The 18,046-nt window shown below is 54.0% G+C and overlaps 2 protein-coding genes and 1 long non-coding RNA gene across 3 annotated transcripts; 1 reads left to right on the top strand and 2 right to left on the bottom strand.

Moving 5' to 3' along the window:
- Positions 1-52: 52 nt before the first annotated feature.
- On the bottom strand, positions 53-1,999 carry TMEM147 (transmembrane protein 147). Its single transcript, XM_017847587.1, has 7 exons — positions 1,756-1,999; positions 1,615-1,684; positions 995-1,054; positions 773-909; positions 551-635; positions 341-462; positions 53-256 (listed from the first exon to the last, which is right to left on the bottom strand). The coding sequence occupies exons 1-7, from the start codon at positions 1,830-1,832 to the stop codon at positions 133-135; spliced, it is 675 nt and encodes a 224-aa protein (XP_017703076.1). The 5' UTR covers positions 1,833-1,999; the 3' UTR covers positions 53-132.
- A 253-nt stretch (positions 2,000-2,252) lies between these two features.
- GAPDHS (glyceraldehyde-3-phosphate dehydrogenase, spermatogenic) lies at positions 2,253-14,120 on the bottom strand. The gene is made up of 11 exons (XM_017847585.1): positions 13,929-14,120; positions 10,543-10,672; positions 9,138-9,234; positions 8,858-8,964; positions 5,125-5,215; positions 4,926-5,044; positions 4,506-4,587; positions 4,042-4,193; positions 3,711-3,873; positions 2,562-2,659; positions 2,253-2,474 (listed from the first exon to the last, which is right to left on the bottom strand). Exons 1-11 carry the CDS (start codon positions 13,993-13,995, stop codon positions 2,402-2,404), a joined length of 1,179 nt encoding a protein of 392 aa, XP_017703074.1. The 5' UTR covers positions 13,996-14,120; the 3' UTR covers positions 2,253-2,401.
- On the top strand, positions 2,470-6,823 carry LOC108512345 (uncharacterized). The gene is made up of 3 exons (XR_001880570.1): positions 2,470-4,621; positions 5,459-5,783; positions 5,956-6,823. It is a non-coding gene; the product is annotated as an uncharacterized LOC108512345 (long non-coding RNA).
- Positions 14,121-18,046: the final 3,926 nt, after the last annotated feature.

Raw genomic sequence — 18,046 nt, 5'->3', positions numbered from 1 at the left:
GTGGGCACGGTATTGGGAGACAGTTCCCAAGAGAGAGAAATGGAGGCAGAAGCAACTTTCCAAATACTATTTACTTCACTAAAACCTGAAGCGAGGCAGGGAAAGGGTACATCAATATCTGAGACACCAAGCCTAGGAGTGCACATTGACAACGGCGACATACAGGGCCAAGGTGCTGAGGGCCAGCAGCCCCGTTACCACTGCTCGGGCCAGTAGGGCTGTCCAGCTGCCCAGTGAGCAGAGGTGGACGAAGGTCCTGCAGGAAAATGTCACAATGAGGGAGGGAAGACTAGATAACCCACCCCACTTTGGACCCAGCCCTAAACCCCACCCAGCTCACTCCATAACGAAGGCCTTGTAGACACTGAGGAACATCAGCAGGAGGACAGCCGGCCGGAAGGTGTGGTACAGATCATAGCGTGTTATCATCCAGACCTGAGCAGATGCGACGATGTAATGGACCTGGAGGGAGGCGGAAAGTCGGGGCCAGGCCTCGGTAGGAGTATGGCCGCCAGCAGAAATGTGTGTGTGGGAGAGCAGGAGTGCCTACCAGACTGATGTTGGAGTCTATGCTCATCTGGATGTACTTCCAGTCAAACTCAATGCCCCGGGCTCCGACCCATAGGGGAATGCAGCTGAGGAAGGCAAAGGATGGGATTCTCCAGTACCCAGACACCTTCAGTACCAGGCTCTGAGCCCCTGCCCCTCCAGCACCCCCGTGGAACCCAGGTGTTCCTTCTCAGGTGTCTGGGCTCCAGGCTGCTGCACGCACCGGGACATAATAAGCTCGGCGGTGGCCCAGCCCAGGGCGGCAACCATGATCTTGTACTCCCCCTTGCCGGCATTCCGGGACATGACAAGGTTTAGACCTATCAGGTCTGCCACATCCACGCTGGCCTTCATGAACTCCTGCGGGTCAGGTTGAGGCTTAAGTAAGCACAGGGGACAGGGAGCCCCACTCCTGCACTCCCTGCCCTTCCCTGGCCCCTCTCACCCCAATGAAGTCATAGATGCCGCCTTCCCAGGTGGGAAAGAAAGTGGCCAAGAACAGCATCTGAGAACAGAAAGCAGAAAGAGGTCACTTCAAGGTGAGGGGATCAAGATAAACCACGTGGGATTTGTGGGAAGTTCGTGGGTATGAGGAGGGCAGGACAGGTTCTGGGGACCCATCTGGAAGAGGAACCACCAGATGGTGGCAAGATTACAGGAATGGAGGAAATAGAGGATAGGTACCCGGGTCCCCGAGGGGGCTGGAAGTTTGAGTTCTGGGTGATCACAGGGCATCTGAGTCAGGTCTGAAGGTGCTGCTCCTTGGGCAGTGTTAACAGCATGTAGGGAATCAGTAATCACTCTTAATCGCACCAAAAGAAAACACCTCTTAGCCAACCACACTACTGACGTTTTCTCAGTTTTACTAAGTGTGACGCAAAAGTTGCTTTTAGGCCTCTTCTCAGGTCGTGCCCTTTTTAAAGTCCATCCTTTCTAGGTATCCTGACGCCTCCCTATGCGGAGTCCCGAGGGCGTTCCCACCGTGGCGGGGGATACGCAACGGGGGCGGGTCCCTGGGTCTGCAGAGCCTGGGGGCCAGAACACGTGGAGTCCGGCGGCCCTTACCTTGCAGAGTTGGACAAAGAGGTAGGTGACTCCAGCCTGGACGCATTTCCAGAAGGCGTTGTACTCGGACCTGGAGAAGCGGGAGGTGAGGATCGGCCCGGGCCCCGCGCCCTCTCCGCCCTGCGCCCTTCCCGCACTCACAGGCCGCTGCACTTGTAGGTGATGAAGTAGGGGAAGTAAGCGAGAGCGAAGCAGTTCCCGAAGTGAAACAGGGTCATGACGCCGGCCGCCCGGTCCCGCCCGCGCGGTGATCGCGAGGCGGCGTCTCCGGCAGCGGGTCTCCGGCTCCGCCGGTACTTTCGCCACGGCCAGGACCTGGTGCCCACCTGACTGGCGGGGGCCCGCGCGCGACCTTCTGGGATCCGTAGTCCCGGCGCGGGGCGTCGCGCCCAGTGACGTCAGAGCGCCCGTAGCCCGGCCTGGTTGCCAGCGCTCCCGGCCCAGCGCTGTGGGGAGTGACTTCCGGCCATGCGGGGCCTCTCTCGCTACCATCGCTGTCTCTGTCTCCCGAAGTGGAACCCGGCTTGGTGTCAAGCGCGACCCCTCGCCCGTGGGCGCAGAAGATCGAGTAAGGGTGGGGTGGGCCTCAAACCCGGATCAGAACCCGCCGTGACCGGCGCAGAAATACGAGACGCAGCTGTGAGCACTGTTTTTTATTTCACCATGGACCCAGCGGCGTGGGGCGTCCGCCCCGGGTGCCCTTCCTCCCCCGGGCAGCCAGATGCAGGAACGGGAGGCACATGTTCCGTCCCTGGCCCCTGGGAAGGAAAGGAGGGACCTTTCCGTTTCACTTGTCTCGGAAGAACATGTAGCGGAGGAGGTCGACCACCCGGTGACTGTAGCCATATTCGTTGTCGTACCTGTGGAGGAGGGATTGGCAGGCTCAAGGGGGTTCCTTCCGACCACCCCTTAGTTCCCCTGCAAGTCTCCAGCTCCTTTCCCCTTACCATGAAATGAGCTTCACGAAATTGTCATTGAGCGCAATGCCGGCCTTAGCATCGAAGATGGACGAGTGGCTATCACCGACGAAGTCCGTAGAGACGACCTGGGCGTCAGAATTTCAAAGATAAGTGTGTCCGGCAGAGCAAGGACCTCCAGGAGCTGACAGAGCTCTTAGCTCTATCGCCCATCCATGCATTCATCTATATTTGATGTAGCCCTACTGTGTTCAGTCTCTGGGGACAGGGACCAAGGCACTCTACTGGGGTCTGACCAAAGGGCACAGGTCACAAACACCCTCATGCTGTACCAGTACATCCCTTTCCTAGGAATAATGCAAGCATTTGGAATGGGCCAGTATGGAGGGCCTCTCTGAGGGGTGGCCATGAGCCTGGGTCTAGATGACTAGGAAGATCTCACTGGCTCTGGCCCTCAACACAGTGTCTGAGGTGGAAGGAGCTGCAGGAACGGAGAACTTGAGGGTTTTAGCCCTAGTGTCATGAAAGGCCACAGGAGTGTTTCACTCCTGAAAACGGGTGATGCAGTGTGATTCCATTAAAACAAAAGATCCTGGTGACTGTGGGAAAGTGGACCTGCAGGAGTTAATGCAGGGAGACAGCACCAAGGTGGACATACAGGGGTCCACCATGACCATGGCATCCACTCCTCACAGAGAAGGCGCACCTGGCCATGGCCTGGCCCTGAACAAGTATTGAAAAACATGAGAACTGTTGTCTTTTGTTCACTAAGCATGTATTGGTCACCTGCTGTATGCCAGGTTGGAGCCACAAAAGTGAAAATGCAGCCCCTAAATCCCTGTTTTCTTGGAATGCACACACCATTGGGGTCAACAGTGACTGACAAGAAATTTCAGGAGGGAATAGGGCCACAGAAAGAACATCTTTTGAGGGGATGCCTTGCTGAAGAGGGAGGTTGAAGTAGAGACTTGGAGGAAGTAAGGACAGACTGTGTGGTCATCTGGGGGGGCAAGCATTCCAGACCAAAGGAACAGCAAGTGCAAAGGCCCTGAGGCAGGGAGATCTTCCTTCCCGCCCTGCAGTTTCTGTCTTGACACATTGAGAGCAGCTCCCTGGCAAGTGGAAATCATGTCCCTCCCCAGAGGTCTCTTCCCAGGGTCTCCTCTCCTCAGCCCCTACCTCATCCTCAGTGTAGGCAAGGATGCCAGCCATGGGCCCCGTGGCTGCTGCTTTTATAGCCTCCTTGATGGCTGAGTAGGGAGCAGGCTGGGCGAGACGGCAGGTCAGGTCCACAACAGACACATCTGGGGTTGGTACCCGGAATGCCATCCCTGTCAGCTTCCTAGAGAATCCCCCATGAAGAACAGGAGTCAGAACTTAGGAATGTTGCCCTCCATTTCCCCTTGCCCTGTGGCCGGGCCAGGCTCCTGCTTTCCCCTTAAGGACTGAGGGCCAGTCCAGTCCTCCCGGGGTATGCCCCCACCCTGGTTGCAGCTCCTTGTCCTCATACCCTTTGAGCTCTGGGATGACTTTGGTCACGGCTTTCGCAGCCCCAGTGGAGGCTGGGATGATGTTCTGGTGGGCACCCCGCCCATCTCTCCAGGCCTTCCTTGATGGCCCATCCACTGTCTTCTGGGTGGCCGTGTAGGAATGGACTGTGGTCTTGGGGAAGAGAAGGACCAAGATGAGGCCTTCATGCTCCTAAGCTCCCATACCTCTTTTTTCCAGGACTAGGGTGGTGGCCTAGGTGTGGAGACTGGTGGGGCCACCAGCACAGACCACAGGAGGGGATGTGTTCAGGCCAGGGTCCAGCCTTGCCTGAGGGTTATACAGTGTTTTAAAAGACTTCTGCACTGGTGGGCCTCTCCTCCTGAAACAGTCTCTCCCTCTTAACTCCATACAGTAAGCAAGGCCTGGGAAGAAGAGGTTGGGGTTTCCCTGCCATCCTGCCCCAGCCCCTCATCCTCAACTCACCATCAACCCTTCCACAATCCCAAATCGCTCGTGGATGACCTTGGCAAGGGGGGCCAAGCAGTTGGTGGTGCAGGACGCGTTGCTGCAACAGCCAAGGTGTGCACGGGCACTGTGAGGTGAGTTGCAGAGCCACCCCTCCACCCTTACCCCTCTTGGGGTATGCACGCAGACTTGGTTTTGTGAAACGTCAGGATGAGGGTGAGAGGGATCTGTGCGGACACCGTCAGACTGAAGGAGACACTGAGATGCAGCTGGGGAGGCTCCCCAAGCTTGTCCTCCAGAAGTCATGCGTTTTTAGCAGATAGTTTCAGGAAGGAGAAGCAGAAGCCAGGAGTGACCAGGAATCCAGTGGGGCTGAGAGTGGGGAGGACGAGTCTACCCTCCCTTCCACACATTGCAGGATGTCACTGGCCCCCTTACCTCACAATGTTCATGGAGCCAGGGTTATAGTTGTTTTCATTCACACCCATGACGAACGTTGGTGCGTCCGGCGAGGGCGCGGAGATGACCACACGTTGAGCACCTGCTGAGATGTGGTCCTGGGGAGGAAGCATGGGTGTCAGGTGCTTCTGGCGCCATCATCCCCCCAGCTGGCCCTGGACACCTCTCCCCGGCTTACCGAAGCTGCCTCTATGGAGAGGTACACGCCTGTGGACTCCACCACGTAGGGGCTCCCGACATCCCTCCAGGGGATCTGTTTGGGCTCCTTGCTGTGGGGTAGTGGCAGGGCTGAGTCAGTCTCCCCTGCTTGAGCCCCACCTTCATAGTCCACAGCCTTCACCATTTGAAAGGCTGAGCAGGTGCCAGCCCACCTGCAACCACCTGCATCTCCCACCCACATACTTACTTGCTCCAGATGGGTTCCACTCCGCTGGCCTAGCTTTTCACCACTGCCCCACTTCGGACCACCTTCCCTTTGTTGGTTGCACCACCTCTGCTATGCCTGGATACAGGCGGTGACCTCCCCAACTCAGCCCTCATCCTCCTCAGAGGCGCCAACCCTGACTGCTGTCAGCCAGCTCAGACCCTTTCTCCGTATGCTGCCCGGGATGTGGACTCTGTGACTGTGAGGCCTGCCTGGCTGCTTTCTGGTCCCCAACCCCGACAACCTCGCCACGAACCCTCCTAGACCCTCAGTTCCTGCAAGAGGAAGCTGGCTGCCAAGGGCCAGGAGAGTCCCTGAAAACAGACACTGCCATTAAAGAAAAAGCTCCTGGAGGACACCTGAAGCCTGAGGCCGCCTTGGGGCAGCAGTGGCTCATGGTTTACATTAGAAAGGTAAGTAGGGGGAGGTTTCTGGTTTCCTGTTTTATAAATTTACGTTTTTACTTGGTATTTTGACAGACGTTTGTATTTGAAGCACATTAAACATCTAGTATTGCCATTATCTACTTGGCTTTACAAATAAGCATTAAGTGAATAAACTGTATTCCGCTTTCTTCCTTCCCAGGTTTATCACGAGTAACCGAGTGCTTTCCTTCTGTGATTCTCGGTCGTGTCGGTCTGTTTCTTTTGCCCTTGAGCCTGCTCCCCTCAATGAGGGATTCAATCAATGTTTGTGGGGTTTGTTTGTTTGTTTTGAGGCAGGGTCTTCCTCTGTCACCCAGGCTGGAGTGCAGTGGTACAATCAGAGCTCACTGCTGCCTTGATCTTCCTGGCTCAAGCCACCCTCCTGCCTTGGCCTCCCAAGCAGCTTGGGACTACAGGCGCACACCACCATGCCCAGCTAAATTTTAATTTTTTTTGTAGAGATGGGGTCTCACTTTTGTTTCCCAGGGTGCTTTAGCACCCCTGGGCTCAAGTGATCCTTGGCCTCCTACAGTGCTGGGATTATAGGTGTAAGCCACTGTGCCTGGCCTCATGGGTTTTCTTTGTTTATTTGTTATGTTTTGTTTTGTTTCGTTTTGTTTTTGAGACAGAGTCTCACTCTGTCACCCAGGCTGGAGTGCAGTGGCATGATCTTGGCTCACTGCAACCTCCACCTTCCAGGTTCAAGCAATTCTCCTGCCTCTGCCTCCTGAGTAGCTGGGGTTACAGGCGTGCACTACCACACCTGGCTAGTTTTCTTGTTGTTTTTTGTATTTTTAGTGGTCATGGGTTTTTGCTATGTTGGCCAGGCTGGTCTCAAACTCGTAACCTGAGGTGATCCTCCCACCTCAGCCTCCCAAAATGCTGGGATGACAGGCATGAGCCGCTGTACCTGGCCTCATTTTTTTTTTTTTTTTTTTAGCCATTTTATACATGTTTACTGAACACCTATCCTGTGCCCATATTCTAAGTGCCTTTCCTGTATTAAACTCATGTAATCTTCATAACCCAATGAGGAAGTGCTACCACTGTCATTTTTTGCATTTTTTTTACTGCTGTCAGGGCGGAGGGGAGTGAGAGGGAGAGCCTGCTGGAGTGCAGGTGGCTGGCCCCAGCTCGTGTCTGCACTCCTCCTTCCACTGCCTGAATGAGTGAATGAATCGGCCGCCCCGCAAGGCCATAGTACATGGTTATCCTCTTCCTGTCTCTTGCTCTGTCAGTCTGCCTTCCATCATCTGGCCCAACTAGCTCTTCTCAGCTACCCCCCTTTCCTGCCTTCCAAATTCAGGACACTTCCGATTCCTCTGCAGCAATTGCTGAGTTGGCCTGAGACAAGGAATGTGCCCCAGAAGACCCCAGTCCCTCCCCAAGGCTGCCATGGGCCCCAGCCTCCTGCCCACTGGCTGTTTTGAGGATTCCATTCATTCATTCAAAGGAAGTTCTGAATGTCTACCAGGGCCTGTACATCCTAATGCCAGAGCAACTGTGGTGGCACCAGTTGACAGAGCCCTCCCTGCAAGGCCATGGCCTTGTGGGAAGTGCCCATTTGAGTGTCCACAATCACGTGTTCATTCCACTCGTGCTCCCAGCTACTGCTGTGGTGCGTTCCCCATCACAGTGGGGAACTGAGGCTCAGGCAAGTTTGGTCCCTTGCCCAAGGTCACCCAGCCAGCTAGCGGCAGCACAGGTCAGAGTGCAGGCACACAGCTTGGCTTGTGCAGCCCAACAGTGCAGGAATGGAGAGGAGGCTGGAGGGGCGGGGAACCGCATTGCATTGCATGAGTGACCAGAGAAGGCAACACCCGGGTTGGGGCCGTGGATGGAGGGGGCAGCTAGGTGGGGAAGGGGGATGACTCCAAGTGGCAGGAATGGTGGTGGCCATGTTGAAGTCTGCATGATAACTACGGTGCTGGAGTTGTTTCTGCTGTCTTGATTTCAAACTTGGATTAAGCAGCTTTCTTCCATTTTCACTGACTCTCCAGTCTCTGCCCCCCGCCCGCAAACTTCCTGCACCCATCCCTGCTCCTTTATCTCTCACCCTACCCCCAGTAACTGCAAGGAGAAGGGCTGAGATTATATCTGTGGGGAGGGGCGCTGGGGAGGCTGCAGACCCTGCCTGGGCCAGGACAGGGTTCACTAGTGTGCCTGTATGTGCATGTGTGCGTGCCTGTGGGTGTGTGTGTGTAAAAGCCCCAGGCAGCCACAGAGCCAGGTGTGGCTAATAGTTTACATTAGAAAGGTGAATGTCAGCCAAAAATAAAATTCTAAGCTCTCCCAACTAACTGAATGCAGCCCTTCTCTCGGCCCAGGGCATTCTAAAGTAAACCTGAAACACTGGTTCAGGCCGTGATGGGAATGGATGTTCGGATGTTCGCACAAGCCTCATTATACCTTCCTCCCTTTGGATTTCAGGCACAGTTGACCAGCAGTGGTCAGTGGGAGCTGAATAGGTGTGGGGTTGAAGGGAAATCAAGAGTTGAGTTCTGGACATGTTGATATGCCCCCAAGAAAACATACAAATGTGTGTTAAAGCAAAATGTGATGGCTCGTGCCTGTAATCCCAGCACTCTGGGAGGCCAAGGTGGGAGGATTGCTTGGGACCAGGAGTTTGAGACCAGCCTGGGCCAAATGGCAAGACCTCGTCTCTACAGAAAATTTGCCAGGTGTGGTGGCTTGTGTCAGCTACTCGGGAGGCTGAGGTGGGAGGATCACTTGAGCTCGGGAGGTCTCATAGCGGTGAGCTATGATTACACCACTGCATTCCACACTGGGCAAGAGAGTGATACCTCGTCCCTAAAAAAAATAAAATAAAAGCATTCTTGAGTACAGTGAGACATCTTTTTAGATTAGTGCTTCTTAACCATTTTAGGGGTGAAGGACCTATCTGAGACTCCCCTCTTCAAATTAGTACCTAGAGGCATGCACATGCAATTTTGGGGGTGGTTTCAGAACCCCATGTGAGAGGCTGGAATCCCATTTTAGCCACCTCCACATCCCCTGTCTCAATATGTCACAGCCGTGCATCAGACAGATGCTCTCCTTACCACTGGTAGACAGAGATCTCATGGTTGTCCACGACCAGCTGTCCATTCCTGAATTCCACACTTCCCTTGTATCGGCCGTGGGTGGAGTCATACTTAAACATGTACACCTGTGGGGGATGGAATGGCTCCCAGTCTTAGGGTGGCAGGGCGAGGATCCCTAGAGAGTCCCCTCTTTGGCGAAGGTCTCACATTGCAGCTGAGAGCCTTCCATACAGCTTCCCTAAGCCCCCTTCCCACCCTAGTCCCACCCTGCTGTTCCTGGCCCCTGCCAGCTACTGACCATGTATTCTGGGTCAATGAATGGATCATTCACAGCCACCACCTTAACACCCTTCTCCATGCAGGCGCGCAGGACCAGGCGACCGATGCGTCCAAATCTGCCCGGGGACAGACAGAGGAAGGGATGGGAGAGAGGGGGTAATGGCGAGGAGGCTGGTTGGGAATCCTTAATCCAGGGGAAGAAGGCAACCACCTCTGTGCCAGCCACGGTCATCTCTTGCTAAGATGACCTCACCAGCCCTTTCACTGCTTTTTCAGCTCCCTCTCCTAATCTGTTCCCTAACCCCTATTTTTTTTTTTTTTTTTTTGAGACGGAGTTTAGCTCTTTTGCCTAGGCTGGAGTGCAGTGGTGCTATCTGGGCTCATTGCAACCTCTGCCTCCTGGGTTCAAATGATTCTCCTACCTCAGCCTCCCAAATAGCTGGGACTACAGGCGTGTACCACCACACCTGGCTAATTTTTGTATTTTTTATAGAGACGGGGTTTCGCCATGTTGGCCAGGCTGGTCTCGAACTCCTGACCTAAAGTTGATAGACCTGCCTTAGCCTCCCAAAGTGCTGGGATTACAGGCCTGAGCTACTGTGCCTGGCTCCTAACCCCTATTCTTAACCTTGTAGCTGGATGGATCTTTTATTTTTTCATTAAACAATTAAAAAATTTTTTTTGTAGAAACAGGGTCTCGCTATGTTGCCCACACTGGCCTCAAACACTTGATCTCAAACTCCTGGTCTCAAAGGATTCTCCTGCCTTGGCCTCCCAAAGTGCTGGGTTTACAGGTGTGAGCCTGGATGGATCTTTTAAAGCTTCAAGACAGATTACATCTCTTGGCATGAAAACATCCACAACTGTCCATTAGTAAAACAAGATCCACATTCCTCACCGTGTGTAGCAGCCCCCCGCTGGGCTTCCCACCGGCCTCCCTCCTTTTCCCTTTGCTTGGTGGACACCAGCCACTGTGACTTCCTGGCTGTCCCTGAACACACTGAACTCGCCTCTGCCCCAGAATCATTGCTTGTCCTGCTGCCTGGAAGACACCTTCCCCAGCAAGGTGTCCTGAGAGCTGGCTGCACCTCATCACTCTGATCCAACTCCAATGACACCTTCTCCCTGAGGCCTTCCCTGATCACTGGCAAAGGCTGCCCTCTCCAGCCTTACTTTTCCACTGGGTTCTACGCTGTTCCCAGCACACTCTACTGAACAATGTCATTTCTTTATTTGATTACTGTCTTCCCCACCAGAATGTGGGCTGAGCATGGGGCCCTGTCTGCCTTACTCCGGGCTATTTCTCCAGGGTCGTCGGAATGAAAGCATTGATGGGGGCCAATGTGGAGGTGCCCCCAGTTAGCAGCCAGAGGAAGGGCTGGGCTCTAAGGCTTCAGACTGATCAGGGGCTGGAGTAGACTCACCCGTTGATGCCCACAGTCAGCTCCCGGGGCACATGGTGATGTGGCGGCGGTGGCTTTATTTCATCCCTGACTGGTGTGGGCTGGGGCTCTATTTCAACCTTGGGCTCAGGTGGAGGCACTGCTCCAGTCACTATGCGGGGGAAGGGAGGGAAAATGGGTTGCGCGGCCACCAAAGTGAAAGAGAACAAACTGTCTTTGCTGCCCAGAGTCTGTTGCTGGTTCCTTGCCCCTAGTGACTAACCATTTAGCCCAGTGTTTCCCAAACCCACTTTCTCTACAGAATAAACTTGTTTAAAATATCAATCCCAAGGGCTCTTTCCTGAGATTCTAATTCACTGGGTATGTACTTTCGTTTTCTTTTTTTTTTTTCCCCCCCGAGACGGAGTATTGCTCTGTCACCCAGGCTGGAGTGCAGTGGCCTGATCTCGGCTCACTGCAACCTCCACCTTCTGGGTTCAGGCGATTCTCCTGCCTCAGCCTCCCAAGTAGCTGGGATTATAGGCACCTGCCATGGCGCCTGGCTAAATTTTGTATTTTTAGTAGAGATAGGGGTTTCACCATGTTGGCCAGGCTGGTCTCGAACTCCTGACCTTAGGGGATCCACCCGCCTCGGCCTCCCAAAGTGTTAGGATTACAGGTGTGAGCCACCGCACCCGGCCTGGGTATGTACTTTCAACACAGATTGCTTGGGGTGACATTCTCTGTGCCTCGGTTTCCTCCTCTGTAAGGGGAGATAATAGTACTTTTCTTAGAGGGTTGTTGTGAGGATTAAATGAGGTAATACATGGAGTGCTTATGCCCAAGCCCAGGAAATGTTTGACATGCATTAGTATTTTGGAGATTGTTCCCCAAACTTGTCCAATAATTGATTTAGCCCAGTGGTCCCCAAGCTGTTCCAATGATAGGAATCATCAGAGTAGCCAGGCGTGGTGGCTCAAGCCTGTAATCCTGGCACTTTGGGAGGCCAAGGTGGGTGGATCACTTGAGGTCAGGAGTTCAAGACCAGCCTGACCAATGTGGAGAAACCCATTCTCTACTAAAAATACTGTCATCCCAGCTCCTAGTGGGGCTGAGGCAAGAGAATCTCTTGAACCTGGGAGGCAGAGGTTGCAGTGAGCCGAGATTGTGCCACTGCACACTAGCCTGGGCGACAGAGTGAGACTCTGTCTAAAAAAAAAAAAATCACCTGAGGAGGGCTCTTCCTAGAAAAATTGGACTCCGTAGGTCTGTATGGAGGCCCAGAAATCCTGTTTTTAGTAAGCACTCCAGGCCAGGAGCAGTGGCTCACACCTGTAATCCCAGCACTTTGGGAGGCCGAGGTGGGCGGATCACCTGAGGTCAGGAGTTCGAGACCAGCCTGACCAACATGGAGAAACCCTGTCTCTTCTAAAAATACAAAATAAATTAGCCCAGGTGTGGTGGCGCATGCCTGTAATCCCAGCTACTTGGGAGGCTGAGGCAGGAGAATCGCTTGAACCCGGGAGTAGGAGGTTGCGGTGAGCCGAGATTGCACCATTGCACTCCATCCTGGGCAACAAGAGCGAAACTCTGTCTCTCTCACACACACACACACACAAATAAGTAAATAAAATAAGCACTCCAGGCATTTCTTATCCCCAGGGAAGCTTAGAGAGTGCCGTGTATCATACTCTGTGAAGCCCATGGAAGCTCGCCTTGGCTCCCACCTCTCCACACACACTGCCACTCCCAGACTGCACTTACAAACACCTGTGCCTGGAGGTAGCAGCCACCTGAGCTACAGAGGAGGGCTTGAGAAGAGGGGAGAAGTAGAGACTCAGGGGTCCTGGTGGCAGAGAGTTTCAAGCTGGAAAGTCAAGCCTGGCTCAGTCCACACAGACCTGCTGCTCTGTGGACTTGAGCAAGTTAATGAACCTCTCGGGGCTGATCCTCCACGTTGGGGCTGCTGTGAGGGCTCAGTGAGATCTTGAGGCCCACACATAGGAGCTGAATTTAATAGAGGAGGGAAGTCTGATCCTACGCAGATTCACGAGGAAAGGGAGACAGCAGAGGGTAGGTAGAGAGGGGCTGGAAGGGGATAGTGGGAGTCCAAGTTTTCGTCACCACATCAAAGGCGTTTGGGAGGTGGTGGGGCTGGGAGCTGGGGGCCAGCTGGCCTGTCTGTCTCCCTGACCTCTCCCTGCTGCCACAGACCTTGTGGCCTGAGGCTGGACTATGGGTGTTTCCAGTGGCTGTCCAAGTTCATGAAGGTGTTAGTGTTTATTGGTGAACTTGAGGATGTTAGAATCCCTGGGGGTTGTTTCTGCTATCGGAGGAAGGGGATTTGTACATCTGGTTCAGGGTGGGAATCTGAGCCCAATGGGTGACCTTTCCAAAGAAAACTCAGATGCTCCTCCTCTCTCAGCACCCCCAGCCTTGCACTTTCTTCCCCTCCACTGTAGGGGTGGGGTCCCTGGGTTGGAGAAAAGCCTGGGGGCTAGCTGGGTGCTGTGCCGAGCTCCTCACTGCTGCCCTCCCACTGAATCCCGAGAGGCATGCGCTATAAACCCACTTTACAGAGGGGAAAATGAAGCCCGAGGCCACGGAGCAGTGATGCGCGGGGCAGGGGTTCAAGTCTCATGGCTGTTATGGCTGCTAAGCCTGTCTGCTCCTATGTCTTCCAGGGTCTCCTGGACCCAAGCCCTGCGCCCATCCCGGCCCCACCTACCCCTGCGACCGCCGCCCGTGGGAAGTGAGGGAACAGCGTGGGAATGGGGACAGCCCACCCGGAAGACCCGGTTCCTCCGGCTAAAATGACTGCGTGTATGTGTGTGTGCGCGCGTGCCGCCCTAGTTGAGAGACTAACGAAGTAGTTTGCCCTTTCTTAACCTCTGTTGTCCGCTCTGCAAACTGCGGGCACACATTGGCCTTCTCAAGTGGTGGTGAGGCTTCCCTGAGCTCTCGCCTGCGAAGTGGTCAGTACGTCCCCGGCAAGGTTGCAAGTGTCCTTGTTTTGTGCATCACAGGGAGGGCAAAGCCCACCTCACGCAAAGCGCCATGAACATCACTTTTACGTGGAAGCCCAGCACCCCTGGGTTCTCCATAAGCCCCTCCTAAGCCCTCCCACTTTCCGCCACTTTTAGGCTGCAGCCTCCGATGCGCCCTCGTTTCTGCTCCTTCCACCGCGTGATAGCGGCGCAAAGCCCACCCAGCCCTGGGGGCGGAGGCCCGGTCTCCCCGCCATCGCGGTAGACCCCACTCTGCCAGCACAGTGGCGGGTGTGGAGGGAGGGAGGGCAGACGATCCCCTTGTCCCTAGATGGTGCACACGCCAGGAAGGGCGGTCGGGATGCGGCACAGGTGTGAGGGTGCAGATGCTCCCCACTACCCTTTCCACCCCTCCCCCGCGTCCTCCCCTGCTTCCCTTACCCGGGCACGGCTGTCGCAGCAACTGGACAACAGTGACATTGGTGAGGACGATGTCTCGCTTCGACATGGCCTCTTATAAGGTTATAATTGGCCTGGCTGCCCTGGGACCTGCCGCGATGTTACTGAGGTGCGTGCGGAGCGCCAGGGCTGGTGGATCCGGGGCTTCTTGCCGTGATGTCACAGTGCCCAGTGATGTCACAGTACCCAGTGACGTCACAGTATCCAGTGACGCCACCCAGGAGGCGGTGCCCAAGCCAGAGGCCTGAGACCACCACATCCCATCCCCGTAGAGGCATGGGACGTCAGCATGCTATGCACCACCGTTCCATGGCCACGCACTGCTGTCTGGAGTGGAATCCCACTTTTTAAAATTATCATTTGTTTATTTATTTTGAGACAGGGTGTCACTCTGTCTCCCAAGCTGGAGTGTAGTGGTGCAATCATGGCTCACTGCAGCCTTGAACTCCTGGGCTCAAGCAATCCTCCCGCCTTGGCCTTCTGAGTGGCTGGAGCCACCAGCTCCAGTGGCTGCAGCCACCACGGCAGGCTATTTTTGTTTTTTATTTTTTTGTAGAGAGAGAGTCTCACTCTTTTGCTCAGGCTGGTCTAGAACTCTTGGGCTCAAGTGATCCTCCCACCTCAGCCTGCCAAAATGCTAGGATTACAGGAGTGAGCCACCACACCCAGCCTGGAATTCCACCTTTTACACCGTTCCTGAAAGCCTTTTCCTCTTCTCCGTCTCCTGAAGTACACAGGCTCCATACTGTTCCTTGGCTTCTCCCCCGGAGTGACTCTAGCTGCCTCCATATGCCTGGAAAACCCACCCAGGGCTTCCGTTGGCTGCCTCTTGGTTTCCCACTCTTTAAGAGAGGCTTTCTAGACTCCCCATCTAAGTTCCCCCCTTTCTCTGTCACTGTCAGCCATCACCCCCTTCCCCCCAATCTCTGCCCATCTTCCAGGAAGCCTTGTCTGACTTCTCCATTCTGGGTTATGTTCCAATGTGCAAAATTTCTCTAGGGCTACACTGTCTATGTTTTTATTTTCCTTAGAGCACATGTCTCTCTAAAAATTGTTTTCTTGCCAACTGTCTTTGCCAACCAGACTGTAAGCTCTGAGAGACCAGGGACGTCATCTATATCACTTCTATATCCCATTGACAAGAAAAGTGTTTGGCACTTAAAAGGTGTTTGTGAGCTGGGTGCAGTGGCTCATGCCTGTAATCCCAACACTTTGGGAGGCCGAGGTGGGAGGATCACTTGAGCCCATGAGTTTGAGACCAACATGGGCAACGTGGCAAAACCCTGTATCTACAAAAAATAAAAAAATTAGCCAGGTGTGTTGGTGCACACCTGTCGCCCCAGTTATTAGGGAGGCTGAGCTGGGAGGATCACTTGAGCCTGGGAGGTCAAAGCTGCAGTGAGCTATGATTGTGTCACTGCACTCCAGCCAGGTGACACAGCAAGACCCTGTCTGAAAATCGGAAAAAGACATTAGCCCAATAAACTATGCCTGAATGAATAAATGTCAATTCCTCAGGTTTCATCTGATTGCTAATCTTTTCTTTTCTTTTTTTTTTTTTGAGACAGAGTTTCTCTCTTGTTGCCTGGGCTGAAGTGCAATGATGCGATCTTGGCTCACTGCAACCTCTGCCTCCTGGATCCAAGCGATTCTCCCACCTCAGCCTCCTCAGTAGCTGGGACTACAGGCATGTGCCACTACACCTGGCTAATTTTTAGTAGAGATGGGATTTCACCATGTTGGCCAGGCTGATCTCAAACTCCTGACCTCAGGTGATCCATTTACCTGGGCCTCCCAAAGTGCTGGGATTACAGGCGTGAGCCACCTTGCCCGGCCCTGATTGCCAATCTTACCACACTCTTCACGTCACATCTTCTGGCAGCACCCATTCTTTTCCTTGTAGCTTTTCATGTAGTTTGTCATGATCTATTGATTGGTTTATTTGTTCTATGTCTCTCCCTTGGGCTCTAAGCCCCTCACAGGGCTCCTGTTCTTGTTTGTTTGTTCACAACTGTGCCTCCAGCACTTAGAACAACACAAAGAACAAGTGGACAAACAGCTCCCTCCCCTGCAGCCCCGGGGTAGGGGTTTGCTTGCACCTCAGTGACTCACAGGCAGGCACCCTCACCTGCACAGCAGGTTGACATGCAGCTGTGACCAAGATTCAGGGGGAGTCGGGGTTTGCACCAGGAAGGAGTCACCATCCCAGAGAGGGATGGATGCAAGAAGGGGCAGAATGACATAACCTCTTCCTTCCGCCAACATCCATGGGAAATTCATTTGCCAAGCACCTGCCATGGGACTGGGGCAGGGTGATGTTCTCCTTCTTTGATAGCCTGGGAGAAGAAAGTAAACTGGGTGTACAGGTGAGGAGGTTTTAATGAACCGAGACCAAAACACAGATGATTAATTAAACAAAGGGGGCTACATTTTGGTGTACAATCAAGGAGGTGAAAAATATAACATTGACAAAACCAGGATTAAAAAAGGGCTGATTTTGGCTGGGTGCAGTGGCTCACGCTTGTAATCCCAGCACTTTGGGAGGCCGAGGCAGGTGGATCACCTGAGGTCAGGAGTTTGAGACCACCCTGGCCAACATGGTGAAACTCCGTCTCTACTAAAAATACAAAAATTACCCAGGTGTGGTGGCGTGTACCTGTAATCCCAGCTACTCAGGAGGCTGAGGCAGGAGAATCACTTGAACCTGGGAGGCAAAGGTTGCAGTGAGCTGAGATCACACCGCTGCACTCCAGCCTGAGGGATAGAGCGAGACTGTGTCTCCAAAAAACACAAAAAGAAGATGGAACATAGTTCAAAGGGGGAGAAACCCCACCTCTTGATCTCCGGGTGGATTAGGATTCTGACACTCATCACCCACGCTTCTCTGCCCAGCCACCTCCTGGTGTGGGAAACTCCATCATTTCGGCCCTGGACCAGGGCAGAAAAACCACACCTGAGTTTGCCCAGGAAGTTGGCTTTTTCCCTGGAGTGTGAAACCGGGGAACAGATTTGATGAACTCAAGCTTGGAGAGGTGGTACACTTAGTCATCCTCTATAGGCAGAGCCCAGAGAAGGCAGAAGCTTCTGAGTATCTGTCCTGGGATGCCTGTCTTTGGGTGGAGTCAAGTGTCCAGGAGCTGGAGAGGAACCCTGGGTCCTCTGAGGGGAGTGGGCCTTAGCACCCTTGTTTGAGCAAAGCCTGAAAACACGAGCAGATTCTCGCCACACCTGGGCACCCACACACATAGCTCTGCCACCTCCAGCTGCTCACACCCTGCACATTCCTTCCTGCCTGGCCTTCCCACCAGCAATCCCACCTCCACCCCTCTCTCAGTCTCTCCCCTTGGCACCAAAACCCAAATATCTTTCACCCTTGCACCCACTGTAGCCACCCACTGGCTCTTGTTCTGGTCTTAGCCTCCTCCACACTGGCTCCTAGATCCATCTGCTGCCCGAAGCCTGCCCACCACCACCTGCCCTTCCTTCCAATGCCCTTTTCACGCCCAAGGTCAGACTCTCAGCTGTTTCCCCTCCAACCTGAGCCAAAATGTCAACACTTGGAGCTTCAGGTTGGGGCTTAGGAGGGCCCATGCAGGGAGGGCAGGAAGGGTGAGCGCCTGGCCCCAGCCCAGGTTCTGTCTCACAGGCTCCTGCTGCCCCGGGTCTTCAGCCCCTCCCTGTGGCTGCCTCGACCGGCTTTTCAGGAGACACTGCGTCCTGTTCCAGCTCATGCCAATCAGCCCCCTGCCCTTGCCCAAGGGCTGGGAGGCAGGCGGTCTGGGTTCTGTGACAGGAATGGGATCCCCCCTCCAAAATCCGCGACACTCCCCAAGAGACCCTATGCTGTCCTGGCAACCCAGGCGCCCTTCCCTCCAGCACTCTGTGAAACCCAGACTTGGGCTTGGAGTCTCTTCCCTTGGCTTCCTTGAATCCATCCATTTGTCCAGTCCATAAATATTTACTGAACCCCAGGCAGTGTTCAAGAAGCTATGAATATAGCAGTGACCAACACGACCAATTTACATTCCTAGTAGGTGAGACAGGCAATAAAAAATAAAGATAATTTCAGAATTTTTTTTTTTTTTTTTTTTTTTTTTTTT

Source organism: Rhinopithecus bieti, unplaced genomic scaffold, assembly GCF_001698545.2.
Source record: "Rhinopithecus bieti isolate Rb0 unplaced genomic scaffold, ASM169854v2 scaffold_28066, whole genome shotgun sequence".
In the NCBI taxonomy this organism is placed as follows: domain Eukaryota; kingdom Metazoa; phylum Chordata; class Mammalia; order Primates; family Cercopithecidae; genus Rhinopithecus; species Rhinopithecus bieti.
The sequence above is the reverse complement of the archived record's forward strand: the minus strand, read 5'-3'. Positions and strand labels throughout refer to the sequence as shown.

Coding starts and splice junctions, on each gene's coding strand:
- TMEM147 (XM_017847587.1), bottom strand. CDS start 1,832: ATGACCCTGTTTCACTTCGGGAACTGCTTCGCTCTCGCTTACTTCCCC. Junction 463..550: donor TAGACTCCAACATCAGTCTG/GTAGGCACTCCT, acceptor GCCTCCCTCCAG/GTCCATTACATCGTCGCATC. Junction 257..340: donor TACAAGGCCTTCGTTATGGA/GTGAGCTGGGTG, acceptor ATTTTCCTGCAG/GACCTTCGTCCACCTCTGCT.
- GAPDHS (XM_017847585.1), bottom strand. CDS start 13,995: ATGTCGAAGCGAGACATCGTCCTCACCAATGTCACTGTTGTCCAGTTG. Junction 5,045..5,124: donor TCTCCATAGAGGCAGCTTCG/GTAAGCCGGGGA, acceptor CTTCCTCCCCAG/GACCACATCTCAGCAGGTGC. Junction 4,194..4,505: donor GGATTGTGGAAGGGTTGATG/GTGAGTTGAGGA, acceptor CTCTTCCCCAAG/ACCACAGTCCATTCCTACAC.